Source organism: Pimephales promelas, chromosome 12 (genome assembly GCF_988280905.1).
Source record: "Pimephales promelas chromosome 12, fPimPro1.hap1.1, whole genome shotgun sequence".
Taxonomy (NCBI): Eukaryota; Metazoa; Chordata; class Actinopteri; order Cypriniformes; family Leuciscidae; genus Pimephales; species Pimephales promelas.
The window spans coordinates 19,152,397-19,170,230 of NC_142780.1; the positions used below are offsets into that span (position 1 = coordinate 19,152,397).

The 17,834-nt window shown below is 38.9% G+C and overlaps 1 protein-coding gene across 3 annotated transcripts in view; it reads right to left on the reverse strand.

The window, feature by feature from the left end:
• Positions 1 to 24: 24 nt before the first annotated feature.
• Positions 25 to 17,834, reverse strand: part of ddr1 (discoidin domain receptor tyrosine kinase 1) — a 41,245-nt gene continuing 23,435 nt past the window's right edge. The window contains exons 4-19 of one of the 3 annotated variants that reach the window (XM_089117618.1): positions 16,698 to 16,926; positions 16,459 to 16,606; positions 16,263 to 16,365; positions 14,822 to 15,008; positions 11,972 to 12,221; positions 10,998 to 11,111; positions 10,600 to 10,647; positions 9,739 to 9,899; positions 8,132 to 8,333; positions 7,484 to 7,597; positions 5,334 to 5,629; positions 5,050 to 5,177; positions 4,567 to 4,764; positions 4,209 to 4,476; positions 3,423 to 3,572; positions 25 to 3,338 (exon numbers count right to left, since the gene is read on the reverse strand). In XM_089117618.1, coding sequence (XP_088973744.1) covers positions 3,198 to 3,338; positions 3,423 to 3,572; positions 4,209 to 4,476; positions 4,567 to 4,764; positions 5,050 to 5,177; positions 5,334 to 5,629; positions 7,484 to 7,597; positions 8,132 to 8,333; positions 9,739 to 9,899; positions 10,600 to 10,647; positions 10,998 to 11,111; positions 11,972 to 12,221; positions 14,822 to 15,008; positions 16,263 to 16,365; positions 16,459 to 16,606; positions 16,698 to 16,926 — 2,737 coding nt within the window. In that variant the 3' untranslated portion in view covers positions 25 to 3,197. The remainder of the gene's footprint in view (positions 3,339 to 3,422; positions 3,573 to 4,208; positions 4,477 to 4,566; positions 4,765 to 5,049; positions 5,178 to 5,333; positions 5,630 to 7,483; positions 7,598 to 8,131; positions 8,334 to 9,738; positions 9,900 to 10,599; positions 10,648 to 10,997; positions 11,112 to 11,971; positions 12,222 to 14,821; positions 15,009 to 16,262; positions 16,366 to 16,458; positions 16,607 to 16,697; positions 16,927 to 17,834) is intronic. The other 2 variants (XM_089117620.1, XM_089117619.1) reach the window with 2 other exon arrangements.

The following is a 17,834-nucleotide window of genomic DNA, read 5'->3' on the forward strand; positions in this document are numbered from 1 at the left end:
TACTAGTTGAAAATGAGGAACGGATTTCACTTTATTGGAAAAGATTACTTTATTAAAACACCTACAAAAAGAGACAACACTGGCAATTACACTGACTATAACACAGGCAGGGAGTCGAAAACAGAGACAGACAGACCCGATTAATAACAGATAGAAATATTAATGAAGAAAATTATGTCCCATGAATTATTTACATTTTTCATTATTTAAGAAACATGAATAGCTGAGGACAAAACATGCCCAAAACTATTTATAAAAATAAAAGTTCAGGCCTCAGTGTACCAAAAAAGGTTAAAGGTTATTTAATTAGCATAATCGGGAGTGGCAACATAACCTTTGGGAATCACATTCTTCCATGTATATTACAGTAAATGTTACTTATGTTGCTCTCCACTACACCTACACACACAATCTTCCTCTTAAATGAGGATGAGGTGGCGTCACCACACCAGTTTCAAGTCAAATGTACAGTCTGCAGTCACTGAAACCATCACTGAGATTAAATGCAATTACGCACTATCACTTTAAGAGAGTTTCTTTGCAAGTGTCCCACAGGTTTACATAGTAAATTCAGGACAAATGCTTTGGTTATTTTTCTATTTTCTTAGTGTATCTCTATTTCTGTTCATAAACAATACATTTCTTCTTGGTATACATTTACATTTCTGTGGCCATTCTGCATGTCCCCCCTACCCCCTCTCTTTCTCTCACCATGTACTTCCCAGGCCCATTCATTTCAAATTCAGGCAAGTCCAGGCTCATATCGAATCCTTTCAAATAGTGCATTGCTAGTACATTGCCATACATCCCATCCCAGAAGTGTTTTTTTTAATTCCAAAAGTCTAGTTTAACCCAGCACATACTGGTACCATCAATTTCAAAACTATGTGTAGACATTTTCTGTGCCGTCAAAAATGATAACTCGCATTCACACTTATGGCCAGTTTCACAACAAGAACAATAACTATATTGGCGTCCACACCGCCGGATAGTAACTTGTTGTGTGAGATGAGGTTAAGTTTGCTGCTTTAAATGCTCAGGCTCTTTATAGTGCAGTAGATTAATTGCATATTTCAAGAGAATTGTTCAAATTTGTATAGAAGCATAAAATTTGGCACAGATACTCTCTAAGGGTCACTTTTTGTGAAAAAGGCATTGGCCACCCAAAAATTCAACATGGTGGCCATTTTTTTCAAGATGGCCGCTATTTCTGTCAAATGCTAATTATGTCAACCGTTCAAACTACTGTGTGAAAATACTGTCTTCTCTCTCAAAAAAAAGCTTGTCCCTTTAAAAAGTTTAAGATGTTAAGCATTTTTTTTCAAGATGGCCGCCATTTTTCTTGAATCCTTAAATCTTTTTTCAAATGGTGATTCTTTCATGAAATTTGGTACATTCTTCAATGAACATTATCATGGAAAAGGGTGTATGCCACTTAAAAATTCAAGATGGTGAATTTTGATTTTTGAGTGGCACATACCTTTTTCCAAAAGAGTGTTCCTTGAAGAGTATGTCTGCCTAATTTTATGATTGCATCACCATTTGAACAATTGAAATAATTTGTTATAAACGTCATAAACGTATAATAATTCATATTCAACAGGAATGCTGGCCATCTTTAAAAATGGCGACCATCTTGAATTTGAGGGAAAAGCATCTTTTTCCAATAACATGTTCTTTAGAGAGTTTTTGTATCAAATATTATGCTTGGATCAATGTTTGAATAATTGATATAATAAGCATTTAATAGCAATGGTGGCCATCTTGAAAATTGGCCACCATATTGAATTTTTGAGTGGCCAATGCCTTTTTACAAAATAGTGTCCCAAATTTCAAGCTACTGTACCAAAGTGAATGATATTGTTTTACTAATCTGCTGTGCTATAAAACTTGTGGATTCTGATTGGCTGTCAATTTTTTTTAATAATTAGATCACTGGTGTGGACTTCCCTATTTCCATAGAATTAGAATGATTATTTAAAAATATAAAGTTATTGTCCTTGATGTGAATGAGTCTAAACGAACCATTTATATGTGGACAGACAGGAGGCGGAGTCACAAATATCCATCCTCCAATTCACCGCAATTTGACAATATCGTGTCATAAGCCTGTTTCACACATCAGCTGTTTTGTTGTACATAATTATAGTACATTGTGTCATATTTGAAAACACTGGAAGCACTTCAACAATCGTTTTTGACGTTCATCGAACTCCAAGAGGTCCAATGAGTCATGAATTTGCCCTTATTGGGATTCCACTGTTACAATGATTCAACAAAACCTCATTTACTATTATTGAAAAGAAAACGCCCCACTCAGTGTTAATGTTTAGTGATGATGAATTACCCTCCACCACAAAAAAGACATGACAAACTGGCTGATACATCCTCAGATTTTCTACATGACCACAAATGGTAACAAAGTTAGATTGTTAAAATGTAATACACTATTATTACTTAATATGCAAGTAGAAAAAAACGATGCTTTATTTCTTCTATAATTCGTTTCAATATCATAAATCAATAATTTGTCAACTGCTGCCTGAAGAAAACTACGACTAAATAGACAGTTTGTAGAGCCGTGTGCTTTTGTGCTGCCTGTCATTTACCCATAAAAACCCTCCACCAGTTCCTACGATTATGTTTTGAGATCTATTCAGCGTTCAGGGAATGAAAAGAGAGTTTTGATACATGTAACAGGACCAGGATTTAAGGTTCAGAGGTCAAGCAGCATTTTATCCCCAAATCAATTTCATTTTATTCCTGTATCCTGTAAGCCCATTCTCAGAGCTTAGTCATCAGAACTGAACCTGACAGAACCATTTACACAAAGATTTCATTCTCAGGTTCAGATAAAAGACAGAGGAATGCCAACTATGCACTGCATTTTGAGAAATATGAGCTCTGTGAAACCAAATAGTACTGTGAAATAGTGATGTGGCAAGTATGAATAGTGAGGGAACAGTGAGCCTAAAAATGAGTTGGGAATAAAATGTTGCTTGAAAAGTTCAGGATAAGGGATGAGAAGCGGGTCATTAAGGGGCACCGAACCTGCGGCTTTTGTTCGCCCCATCCCATCAAAAAAAAGACACTAATTTACATAAGAGTGCTTAGCCGTGTCTGTTTAAGAACACACCACGTGTCTGTGGTCCACACACACTTTCTTACATTCTTCCTCTCTTCATCTCCGTCACTCTCTAAACCATGTTCATTGCGTCTTCTGTGAGGAAGGAGTGAATGTACGCAAAGGAAGGCCGTAGTTTACAGTCTCTGTTCCAGCAGCTAAGCATCAGCTCATACAAACCCTGTGGGCAAACAGCGGGGCGAGACAGGTACACCTGATGAAGAGAGAGAGAGAGAGTTTGGCTACACTTATTTTTTTTTTCATAAGGGTTAATAAGTGTTAGAAAACATACACATACCTGTCTGCCCTGGTCTCTGAAAAACTCCCCTGCGTTGTCAATGACCTGTTCATCGGTCATGTGACTGTACGGTTGCTCTTGACACACACTCAACATCTCCCACAGTGTCACTCCAAATGCCCACACGTCACTCGCAGTCGTGAACTTTCCCTACACATACAGACCCGCACACACAAAAAAATTAAATTAAATAATGACTGAGATGAAGGGCACCAGTATTGTGTATTGCATGAATGACACGTTACTTATGTCACTATTATCTACAGGAGGGTCCAAAAAATAAATATGATAAAATTATATTTAAGATTTGTGACAGTAAGCATGTGTAAATAAGTAAGTAAAAGTAAGTAAAGTGTTACTTTACTTAAGTAAGTAAGTAAAATGTTAGTAAAAGTAAGTAAGTAGGTAAAATGTTAAACATTTTATATAAAATATAATGCGTATATAATGTAATATATAAATAAAATAATAAATATAATATAACTTGATACATAAATTAAGTAATTAAATGTATCTTAATGTCTCATATATATATATATATATATATATATATAATTTTTATTAATTATTAATACTATTTACAAAATGTTAGAATAATATAATATTGTATTTCTTTATTTTATGATAATAAATATTAAGTCTGATAATAAATATGAATTTTTAAATATACACATCTTTATTATGGTAATGCAGAAATCAAACTAGTCAATAAAAAGTTTGTCACTTATATATTCCTGTATTTTCATTTATTTATTAAAGCCAAATTACAAATGTGTGTGTTCTTACCATGAGGATGCACTCCCATGCCATCCAGCGAATAGGCAGCACAGCTCGTCCCTGTATCCTGTAATAATCGCCAGCATAGAGGTTCCTGCTCATGCCAAAATCAGCTATCTTTATCGGACGCTCTCCGCCGCGCTCCTCCTCCTCCTCGCCCCTCTCTCCACCCACCAGGCAGTTTCGTGTGGCCAGGTCTCGGTGCACAAAGTTCAGAGACGACAAGAACTTCATTCCTGATGCGATCTGACTCGCCATGGAGATCAAAGCTGGGTAGCTGAGACGGACAGAGATTTAGCCTTTCATTTATATTAGATGCGTCATTACTTGATATTGCCGTCGTGCTGTTCTGTGTGAGTGTGTGTACCTGATGGTTGGTGTATTATGTGAAGGTCCAGTCTTGTCCAGCAACACTCTATGGGAGAGGTACTGGTTGAGGTCTCCGCTCTCCATGTACTCTGTGACCATACACAACGGGTCGCTGCTTACACACACACCCAGCAGGCGGATTATGTTCGGATCCTTCAGGCGAGATAAGATCTTCACCTCCTTCAGAAAATCATTCCTGTTGAAAGAAGAGCATGAAAAGAATGAGAGTAATAAGAGAAGGGAAAAGGACAACATATTGAAAATGAAGCAAGAAACATTTGAGTTACATACAATATTACAAAATAAACAACAGCAGTTGTTGTTTAATAGCTAAATAACTATTCCAACCAAATTTGATTATTTGGCAAAAAAAAAAAAAAGATCTTATACAACAACATCAAACTATTATATTGCAATTATCTGTTATTTGAATATAAAATGTATTTATATCTTAAGTTTACCTTTGATAGTGTACAGTTACCTGGCATTTTTTGAAGCATCTGGACGTAAAATCTTCACAGCCACCAGAAGAGGGCGTCCTTTCCTGACATTAAACGGGAACTCAAGGTTTGCAAGGTCCTGAGGGTTTTCAATCTCACACAAATGAACCTAAGGAAGCAGACAAACAAATAGACTGGTATAAAGGGAACAATGTTATTAAAAGTCTGCTTTAGGGCGCACAAAAAGGTTTATGAATAAAGAATCCCATTAAGCTAAAAGAGGAGTGGTGGGAATTTGTAATGTTTTTGCAATCCAAAGCTGTACCTCTCCAAATTGTCCTTCTCCCAGCTTTTCTTTGAATACAAGTCGTTCCCGTGGCAACTCGGGCAATGGTGGGCAATCAGTGGGCGTGGCTGAGAGGGCGGGAACTGCATATGTATTGTTACCACTAACGCCTTGCAGACTGATGATGTCAGCTTCTGCATAATGAGGAACACTCCCCCCGCCTCCTGATGCCTCTCCATAATGAGCCCCTGATAAACCAGGGGGTGGAGCTCCAGGGTAAGGAGGCGGTCCCTCCTGCATCAGTAGGCCTTTATCAACCATGTCAATAGCACATGCTAAGAGAAAGAAAAAGGTACAAAAAACTTTTACTTTTAACTTTTTTAGCCATTTTACATTATAATAAGTAATTATGAACTGCACACATGCACTTAAACACTCACATACACTGGAGATGAGACATTACATGCATAATCTATGGCTTTTAGACATCGGACTCTAAAAACTCTAACACACACCCTACAGTACCTCATCTCTGACAAAACAATATTCTTTCTTCAGCTATGGGCACTTTAAGTTTCCATGACTGAAATAAATTTGACCTTCCTTAACAAAAGATAAGTTTAAATCTTTTACCTCCGGTTTCACAGACAAGGCTTAAAGGCACACTATGTAAGATTTTTGCATTGACATCGATTTCTGTGGGAGCGGTGGGTACGCGCCCCCACCAGATTTCGTCATTAGTCATTTTGTACCCAACAGTTCTGGAAACATTGAGGCCCGGATGTACCTAAAACAAATAAAACATCTCCAGTTAACTAGCAGAGCATTCATTTAGTTAGCTCTTAAATAAGAGATCTCGCGCTAAAATGTTTTGTTTTTGAAATCAAGCTGAGCGCTTGTTGCCGCTGCTGTCAGTGTCATGGATACAGTTTTCTCTTGTGGCTCGCGCAGTCTTTACTCGGACGCGCACTGCGATCTAACACTAGACCATTGAATAACTCAAACAAACATTTGCGGATCGATGCATTTATTTACGGGTTGAGCAGAGAGAGGCTGCACAGTTTGACAAGTTTGTACCCAGCATTTTTGAAAATGCACTTTCGAATGCATCTCTGTCCCCATTACATTTCAAACCAAACTGACGCCCGTGGATTTTTGAATTAAAATATCCAAAAACCATTAGAACAATGTTATATATTTTGTTGATTTGTGTACTTACATTATCTCAAATGTTCCTAAAAATGTTTAAATACAGATAAATAAATAGTTTTAACCTGGACACAAACCGTGCCTGTGTTACCCTCAATTTCGAAACCATGGAAACACCAATAACGGCTGGGCGATAACACGTTAACGATATGTATCGCGATAGACACGTAATCGATATCAATAAAAAATGTGTTAGATAAAACGTTCAATTTTTTTTCTCCTTCGAAAGAAACTACAGGTTGCGAAGCAAGTTTGATTGCATTAACAAAGGCACTCACTCTCTGCTATCCTAGCGACGTAGGGAGTGACACGCTAACAGGCAATCATGTAACGGTGTCCGTTTGGTTGCGCCATATCGTTGTCTCGTGATGCTGGATTCCTCTTCAGTAACCGGCGATTGATAAGCAGAAAATGAGTGCCCTTCATCTGCATGCCATGCAGGCTAGAATTGCGAAACGTTATTGGATAATTCACTCTATTCGCGTTTGATGTGAACACAGTAAAATGAACAGGCTGCGATGTCAAGATGTCAAGAAAACAAATGTATTTTTGTTTATTTTTGTGAACGCACAGAGTAGCATTATAACAACTTTCAACACACTCCAATATATCTTAAAATGATAAAACAACATTGTGTTACCCACATACGCATCAAGCTACGTCTTTGTTTTGAATAAACGACCTCTAGTGGCGAAAAATTACATAGTGTGCCTTTAAGCCTAGTCCCAGACAAAAATGCATGTTTGAGCTGTTTTAACTGCTCTGAGATATCATAAAATATGTCAGTGCCATTGTTTTGTCTCAAAATGCACATCAAAAAGATAATTTAATGAACGTTTAACACTCTCTGTGTTGTTCTGGGGCCATTACATCACTCTTACTGTTATACCTTTAAGAGTTCAGGGGACTTTAACTGCTCCCTGGGGAGGATACCACCCCTTGCCCCTTTCTTGGGGCAATATGAACCCCCTCTCTCTTACCCTGAGACAGGTTTTGGGGTTTTTCTTGCTGGCTGTGGCAGTTTGTCAGCCTGTTGGGGCCATGTGTCAGGTCAGACAGGAGGAGATGATATGCTGGGTTGTTTAACAGCAGTGCTAGGAGGACACACAAATCCCACGGACACGCAAGTCCACGAAGGGTACGACAGTGTGAGCAGTCACCACATGACAAAAACGACACAACCAAACCACAACACAAACGCATCACAACACGAGACGACACAACAAAACACAAACAACAGGGTCGTTAAGGGGTGACAGAGCAAACCAGTTACATGTGAGATGCACAAACACAGCAGGCAGTGTTATCATCCATAATGACGCAGGCTGTTAATTATCTTTTCAGTCTGTATTGAGGCATTCATTTATGTTAATTAATATATGAATGAAAGTATTCGTCATGAAAGCAAGGAGAGAAAAAAACATTTGAGTACAAGTGGAGTTTGAGTGGAATAACATGTCTCTCCTCTCTCTGTCAGATAAGACAGTGGCTCTTTGTGTCTGGGTTGTGGATTGTGCTAAAGTACTTTTTCTGATGTCGTTTTGGCCGTTCATTCTCCGTGGTAACCCTGGTTCCTGTGGATTTACTGACAGAAGTATGTGAATGCTTCAGTGTTTTGTGTGTGTCACCTGTGCTGTCCCTCTGCTCTCGGGGCCGCAGTACAGTGCTGGGCTCCTGGTATTCTCCCTCACGGTCCCTGTCGTCGGGGAAGGTGTGTATGCGCTGGTAGCGACTGGAGTATGTGTGGGTGTTAGTGTTGTTGATCACCACGTTGTCCGATGGAACTGAAAGATGAACCCGCAGCTCGTCGCTAGAGAGGCTACCTTGGGCCTGGATAAATAAAGACAAAATGAGAGAAATCAAAACGAATGAAGTTTTGTAGCATTTTGTCCATTTCTGTTAGTCATCTTTATGCTAGTCTACTTCTAAATGTTTTAACAGATAAATGAATTTTCTATTGAGAATATTCGTCAAAACATAACCTACAGAAATATTTGGGTTTTCTACGAAAGTACAAAATACAAAAAAAACTTTTATGTGGTGTAATTTATATTTTATACCCCAAATTGCCAGTTACTTTGTCTATTTTTTTTCCACCAATGAAAATAGTTGCAAACAAAGCCAAAGCACACAGAGCAACACACAGTAGTGGTGTTCCTGAATGAATGAGTGTTTTTGAACAAATTTGTTGACTGATTCATTCACTGAAGAGTCACTTGATTCCTTTATAAATTAATCAGGCTGCATCCAAAATCGCATACTTCCCTACTATATAGAAGGCGAAAAACAGTATGTGACAAAAGAAGTATGTTCGAATTCACATTACTAATAAAACAGCAGGGAAAAACTACTGAAGTGTGAATCTGATGGACACTTTACTATCCCATGAGGCCACAGTGAACTCAGCAATTGGCAGTGAAGCGAGTGTGACGTATTGTAACTGACGCTGGTAGGTTTACATGATAATCACAACATGGTGAATGATGTACATCCAGATTACATTCATACTACACATATTCATATTATATAGAACACACTTTTTTAGCAGTCGGGGAGTAATTATTCAAAATAAGTATCTACTCAAGAGAGTACGCGATTTCGAATGAAGCCTCAGTGTCTTTGAATGAATCAGCTGAGTGAATGATTCAATGACTCACTAACTGCATTAAAAATCACATACTCTCTGACATATTTCTTGTAATTACTTTGCGACCTTTAAAAAAGTTTGTTCTAGTATAAACGTGTGTAGTTTGAATATAATCCATACGTTCTACATCAGTCATGTTGTCCTCATAGTAGTAAGTCATCTGGGTACTTTTTGCCTATTGTTTTATAATTGCTGTGAATTTGGATCTACTAGACTTTTCACATTCTGTTTTTCACCCCTATGTAAAAAAAATAGGAAAAAAAAAGGAAGAAAAAAAAAAGTAGGTAAGTATGCTATTTCAGATTTAGCCTCGCGCTCATTTCATTCCTAAATGAATTGGTTCTTTTGAATCAATCAGTTAAATACATTATTTAATGACTCATTAGTCTTGTCGCCACGTGCAAACACAGACAAGTGGAGTAATACAAACAGTAAAAAGTCCCAGTGCCATTAAATTATATATCAGAGCTCCTTGAAATGCTGTTCAACCAATCAGGTACAAGGACTGGAACAAACCAATATATTAAAGGAAACACTTCAACATGGGGGAAAAAAAATACACGGTAGAACGCAGTAATGAAAAAACACCTTGCCAAGTAGCTTCTTCCAGTACTGCCTCCATAGAATGACAGCTATAACAGCCAATAGGAGCAGAATAATTCCAACCAGGCAGCCAATCAGGATGGCCGTGTTGCTGCTGTCATCTTTGGCCACAGGTAACCCTGCCCTCAGAGTGATGGCAGAGAACTCTGTTAATAAGAAACACGACAGATTTATGAATACGCGTGTGTGTTATTCTGACATTGAAATGATTACAAAACACCATAAACAAGGCATTTATAGCCTACAGAGTGTTTAGAGTGTAAAACCAAAGCTTATCGGTCCATTACAGCCACTATTTAATCTCAGTGCTGTAAATGCCTTCAAGAAAATCAACACACTTTTTGTGATTTGACTTGCTTTCTTATATACTGTGTGTGTGCGCGTGCGTGCGTGCATGTGTGTGTGTGTGTAAATTTAGAAGGCAGCTGTTGTTTTGGGGGGCAGGTTTGACGGGAGTAAAGGAGCTGTGAGAGTGGGCAAATTCCTAAAACTGAGGGTCCTGAAGTTAATTGAAAGAGAGACAATTACAAGGACAGCTAGATGAATTTCACAATAGATCCTCTATGAACTTGGCTATATAAAACACTATTGCATTGTCAACTAAATCATGCATAAAAACATTCTCTTTAGGCTTTAAAATGGATAGTCATGCACACACAAAACCCCCAACCACATTCTCAAGGCATTTTACAGTATGAGAGGAAAGAGTTTTTAATTGTAAAGGAATTTAGAGGGAAACAATTAGGCTTATGTGCTCGAAAACATGCTGTAAAAATCTGCGGTGAAATGAGCATGGAGACGATACTTTTTCTCCCCCTCGTCCTTCTCTCTTTCTCTCTCTCTCACCTGTTGGCATGCTGCTGGGCAGCAGTGAAGTAATGTTCATGAAGAGGTCTGGAAAAACGAGGATGGACAGGTCAGAAGAGGGAGAACTAGAGAGGTGGGGTGGGTGATTGAGGGGCAGAGATACATGGGAGTGAGGTCGAACTGCGAAGATGGGGTGAAATTAGGCCTTTTCTTGCTTTTGTATTGTACTTTTCCATTTATTCATTCATTTATATATTTTGGACAAAATATTGGGGTGGGGTACATCCTTAAAAATAATAAAAGTATTGTTAGGAGAATCATTAAGGAACTGAAAACAGGTCCCACTTTATGTTCCTCCTAACTATACGTCACACGGCAGTGCGTTGCATACACACTCATAATGCGGTGAGGTTGAACTTGACATGCGTCCGACTCACCGCTGGGGCTGCTGGTTCCGTTTGCATAGCTGGGGGTGTGAGGAGAAGTGGCATTGACAGGACGAGTGCTGGAGGAAGGGAGAGCAGGAAGGGCAGATCCATCTTCAAACGGTACTGGAGACAAGAGAGAAATGTTAATGGAGAAAGAATTAGATAAGCAGGCTTTATCTCTGCATGAATATTCCTAGACTCTCTTTCTTATCTACAAACCCAACAAGTGTGAGCACAAAGTCTCACCTTCTCTCCAAAAAAACTTCCTCTCAGTTGTTGTTGAGGCTTACTGTAATGCTTCTATTCTGCTCATATTCTGGATGCTACTGACCAACCAATCAGAACTCAAGGGCACACACCGAAATCTCACTTTTCAAGTTTTCAGAAAACTTCTCACATCTCAAGTTTTCAGAGCTTAGTTATTTTGGTATCTAGGACACTTGAGCTCAAATTTATTAACACACCAGAAAAAGAAGCCCATGAGGAAGAGTAGAAAAAGAAAGCAGTCGACATGTTTTTTTGTTTCGAATGGTGTGGGAATATTTGCTTTGCGGCAAAAGAAATATTTGCTTGAATATTTGCTTTGCGGCTTTTTTTCTGGTCTCAGCTGGATTTTGAATTCACATTTATTCATTTAGCTGACGATTTTATCCAAAGCAACTTACAATTGCTATATATGTCAGCGGTCGCACGCCTCTGGAGCAACTAGGGGTTAAGTGTCTTGCTCAGGGACACACTGGTGTCTCACAGTGGATTTGAACCTGGGTCACTCACACCAAAGGCATGTGTCTAAACCAGCATAGCACCAGCTTGACAAGGTCGGGAGACAAACTAGACCTGCTTAGACTTAGACTTAGGTTTAAGATGTTTTTAGCAGAGTTTTTACATGACTTTGAAACACTGCCTGAATTGCATCTGATCGTGGTCCAATATTTTACTATAATGACCGCCAAACTAAGTCAGGTGTGTGTGTGTGTTCATACCCGAGTAGAAGCTTATCTCGCTGATGAGGAGCCAGCGGTCACTGAAAGCGAAGCGGCAGCGGAGAATCTGGGCCGGCTGTCCTCCGAGTGGCAGTGAGATGGTGCGGGACGATGGGTCGTGTAGGTCGGACAGTGGCACTTGAAGGCTGAGCGCAGGCTCCGCCCACGGGCTCAAAAGACTGGCCTTAAACTCACACACCACCTCGCTGAACACCCGCACGCCTTGAGTGTGTCTGTTATTACTGTGCACCTGAAACACAGAAATTCAAAAACAACAATCTGCAATAAGACACTACAAGACTGCTGGGAACAAAAATAAGGAGCAGTGGAAATAAAGGGCATCAGGGAGTGGTAAACGGATGTTATTACTCCACAAATGGGAGAAGAGGAGAAAAAGAAAATAAACAGGGAGTGAATGAAAGGTGGAGGGCAAGAACATATATAATGGTACAGGTTAGACATTAATGGTGCTGTTAGGTCAACGTCTAACTGCGCACATGTGTGCAAACGCTCACTGACACATGTTTCAAAACAAACCAGTACAACAGCGGAGGTTAAAGTGTATCCGAAGCCATCATGGTGACGCCTCATCCATCACATGCATACACACACACAGTTTATATATCCTCAAGTAAGCACCCTTTGATGGACTGCACTCAACTTTTATTTATAAGCTTTCATACATACATACATAATGGACCAAAGTGCTGTCCACAAGTAATAAATATCTATAAAATAGACAGAAACATAAAATTACATTAAGACGTGTACTGTAAAAAATTACTTTTCAAAGTTGTACATAAAACAGATTACTGGAGTACGCTTTGCAAGAAAATCCTATTTCAGTCTTTCTACTATAATTTCATGTTTGACTCAATGCGTTTCCTGCAATTTCTTTGCGATTATTTGTGAAATTTACTGGCAAATTAGAAATGAAAACTGTTTTAAAGTAAATCCTACATCATTTTTTTTTCAGTATGTGATAACTTTGCATTGGAGTTCCTGAACCAATGGGGGGAGGGGGGGAAGGATTTGTAGAGGAAAACTGCCGGTGTGGCTGGAGGTATTCTGAAACTGCAGGAATACAGACGGAAATACTCTAAACAAAGGTCTGGGAGAGCAAGCAATGGGAGGCGACATAAATCATCTCAAAAAGGCACGCGAACAAGTGCTTGTTGTTATGGGAAATGTTTTAATGGAGCCTCTGGTCTCTTTTGGGAATCTGCAGCGAGATTTAAAGGAAGCGAGTATGAGCGGAAGTTTTGAAACTGTGGGAAACCGCAGGAAAAACAAGTCAACATTGTATAACGATGGCATTTCTGAATTGTGCTTTGTCAGAGATAAAGGAATGAAGTCAGAAGTGGTACAAACAAATCAGCATTCCTGGCCAGAAAGACCCTTAAAAATGACAATACATACATGAAATAAACAAATAACAGAAATAATTACGTGGTGTTGTTGGAAAACAAAACACTCAGATGTCTCTCACAATCACACACAACCATAAAATGCAAAGCCACAGGCAAAAAGACAAATAAAAACAAATCAAATGTTCATTAAAGGGTTGAAGGATAATGACAGACTCCTGAGGGTGATTGACGAGACGAGCTTCATTACTGCCCTACTAACTGACTGAGATGAATTCTGGGATAGCTTTTGTCGTCTAGCATAGTGAGTAGTTTGAGTTGATAAACAGCAGATCATTTACTTACCCTCATGTTGTTCCAAATCTCTATGACTTTCTTACTTCTGCAGAACACAAAAGAAGATATTTTGAAAAATGTTCGTTTTGTCCAGTGTCAGTGAGAGAGTCCAATGTTATTTTAGGGCCTCAGTGACTTTAATTGTACGAACTAAAACCATTCTTTTGTGTATCGCAGAAGAAAGGAAGTCATACAGGTTTGGAAAGACATGAGAAAATGTCTTTTCATTTTCCTTCTAGTCTTATTAGTTTTCCATTTGCTGTGAATTTTTTGTCTCTAAAGCAGTAACATTCAGACATTTTAAAAGAGTAGTTCACTTTTGAAAAAACTTTTGCTGATAATTTACTCACCCCCATGTCATCCAAGATGTTCATGTCTTTCTTTCTTCAGTCGAAAAGAAATTAAGGTTTTTGATGAAAACATTCCAGGATTTTTTTCCATATAATGGACTTCAATGGGAACCAAACAGTTCAAGGTCTAAAAGACAGTTTCAGTGCAAACTGCAAACTGTTCAAAGGGCTTTAAATGATTCCAGACGATGAATAAGGGTCTTATCATCGCTCATTTTAAAATAAATAACAAAGTTTAAGTTTTATAACATCAAATGGTCACCTTGCTCTGTTCTGTGATGCGCGTTCGTGACTCTCCTATTCGAACTCGTTTATCAAAATGAACAAATCTTTTTTCGTGTCATTTGGTTCATTCAACGAACGAAATGAACAAGTTGACTCGGGAAAAAATTAGTTCATTTTGATGAACGAGTTCGAAAAGGAGAGTCACGAACGCGCATCACAGAACAGAGCAAGGCGACCATTTCAGCTTATAAAACTTAAACTTTGTTATTTATTTTAAAATGAGCGATGATAAGACCCTTATTTAAAGACCCCAATTTAAAGCCCTTTGAACAGTTTGCAGTTTGTACTGAAAGTGTCTTTTGGACCTTTTGGACCAGCGAAGTCCATTATATGGAGAAAAATCCTGGAATGTTTTCATCAAAAACCTTCATTTCTTTTCGACTGAAGAAAGAATGACATGGACATCTTGGATGACATGGGTGTGAGTAAATTATCAGCAAAAGTTTTTTAAAAGTGAACTACTCCTTTAAGTGTGAGAAAATATATGTTGGGCTATTTGCATACATACTAACCTGCATGGTGTGAAAGACCCGTGTTTTCTCAAAGTGAAACTCAATGTCAACAGTGGGCTGGGCCAAGGAATCCCGATTCCAGCCCACATAATCATATCCTGGCCACACTCTCAGCTCTTTACTCTCCATGAAATCATTCCCACCTAAAACACCATCACACAACTGGCCCAATCCTCCAAACATCACCCTACGGAGAAAAGAGAGACATTACAGATGTGAAGTCATTAGCCATGTGCACACACATACACAGATGTACGCATGTACTCACAATACATGTTGGAATTTCCCATGCACATACACATCTGGCTAGTGTCAAGCGTTAGCTTAGCTATTGCAAACATTTCTGCTCCATTAAAACACATCTGGGAATGTTTCTACACAATATTCATCAACCCCACCTGACAGATATACATACATTGAAGAAAAAGGGGTCTGAACTAACATATCTCACAGAAAATTAAGTACGACAGGAGCAGGTGAGTATTGAGAAGGTTAACTCAGCAAGTTCTCAATTGATTGTTTTTGACACACAGCATGAAACTAGGGTTGGGAAAAGAGAAATGGTTCTTTGAGCATGGTTTTCTTTATTATTTTTGAATCAAATGTCTTGTTTCGTTATTGATATTAGAATGTGCATTCTTCTAGAGTTCTAAACTTGTGTAGTCTCTCGATTCCAAGCAACTCTTTAGCAAATCAAAAACATACAAGAAACCAGTGTAGTCTAAGCACTTTGCCACTTTTCTTTCTTTCTTTCTTTCTTTCATTCAATCATTCACAGGGGAATTTCACAATACCCATACTTAATTAAACCTACTTGATTGTTGTTTGCTGAGAGACAACTGATGATGAAATGATTTTAAAGGTGCAATGAGCAATTTCTGAGAAACACTGAGAAATCCCTTCATTTCTCTGGCCTAAAAATGCACAAACATGCAATGCAATGTATATCTAACATTACAACAACAGCATATCTTAGTTTTGTGAAACATAGCAAAACCAATGTTACCCCTGTATGGAGCAGAAACGCAACCTTTGCATTGGTTCTCTCCAGCGCTGGAGAGCTTTTCTAATATTAACGCAGGTCCTAAAGCTCTTGCATGACCGTAACCCTTCTTGTTCCAGTGATATTCCTCTGATCTTTTCTCTTTTGTTAAGTCTCTCAGCTCTTTCTACAGTCTTTCTTCAAATCTCCCTCTTACTCACTCTCTCTCCTCCCCCAGTATGAGTGTACACGCCCCCTACTGCTGATTGGCTACAAATGTGTTGTTCGGTCCGATCTACTTGCAACAGCGTTTCTCAGAAATCACTTACTGTACCTTTAAAATGCATTTTATTTTCCAATATGTGTAGCAAACATGTAGTATTATGCAGATATGGAAGCAGGGAGTAATTACGTTCTTAAAAAAACAATCTGAAGGAAAAAGTTGTGTGTGTGTATTACCCTGCCTCTTTACTCCCATCATAGATGGAGTCATTAAGGTAGACAGGTGAGCCTGACAGGTTCATCGAATGACCCACAGGAGCGGTGTACGCCTTCAGTCCATCTAACAGAGAAGAAGCACATCACTCAAAGGGAAACACCATTCCAGTGAAAGTAATGTAGATAAGTGTGTGTGATCAGGATGATGGAGACTAACCTTTCCAGACACAACCATAGAGTTCAACTCTTAAACACACACTCATCACACGGTCCGCCAGTGGGTAGAAGCGCACCATGCGTGCTATGATGGGCGGACCAAGGTCCTTCAGGACCACATCATAGGTGTTCTCGTTCCCTGTTACCACCTGAGACACAAACAACATAGAAGGACTGTAAAGTACAAAAGATCTAAATTTGTTGAATTTTGTTGTGATAGTTCACATAAGGGTTAGAAACCTCCTGCCCCCAGCGGTCCTTCCAAGTCATCCACTGTCGTCCATCACGAGAGTAATGCAGACGGTAACTACGCGCAAACTCCCGACCCAGCCCGTCTGCGTGGCGTCCCTGCGTGCCCACCAGAGACAGGAAATAAAGCTTGCGCAGGTCCACCTGCAGGTACTCTGAGCCGCTGGGAAACACCGGACCAGCCGGACACCACGCCCCGTCCCCCTCTCCAGTACTCAACCTGGGACAGGAAACAAACACAAATATTATGTATATGCTTGACATATTAGAGCCTTGGTGCTCATGTGAGTGGTGTGGGTTCGAGGCAGTAGTGTGGCACGTCACACATACAATACAGTGATGTATTGAGATTTTACAGAGATACATTTAGAGAAGTAACATGAATTAAAAATGTACAATTAAACTTTTAAGTGTGTGAATCTCATGAAAGCACACACACACAAAACAAACATACTTTGCATAAATAAAATTAACCATTAACTATTCTTTTTAGCATTGTGACATTGTGACGATGATTCTCTTCACTCATTCTTTCACTGGATTACAATACTTATCTTTAAATGAAATTCTTTGCTTTAAATAATTATAATTTTTTTCAGTGTCACACTAATGAGAATTCGGCATGTTCAAAAATACTCGAAAATAACATCACAATGCAAATATTCTTACAGGTTTTAATAACTGAAGTTTTTTTCTTCTCATTTTTTCCCTTTTCTCAAACGAATCTCAAAAACAAATGAAAAACAATAACAATAAAATCACAATTTGCCATTTCCTGGCAAAAAAAAAAAAAAAAAACGTGTACGCTAATGAGGCTAACACACACACACACACACACACTTATATGACATTTTAGCCGTTTTCTCTTTTAAACTTCCTAGCACACTTCCTCCACTCACAGACGCACGTAATGTCCTGAGCGATCCACTGGCTCATTATCAGTACAGACTAAACTTCACTCACTCATAACAGAAAGGACAACACTGAATGCCTCTGCATTCAGCAACTGTTATCACATAGGTGACGAGACACTGATGACAGACAGCCGAGACCACAAACACCCAAACACAAAGAGAACTGCACCTGAAATAAGACATTCCAGTGAAGTGTGGATATTGTCACCTCACT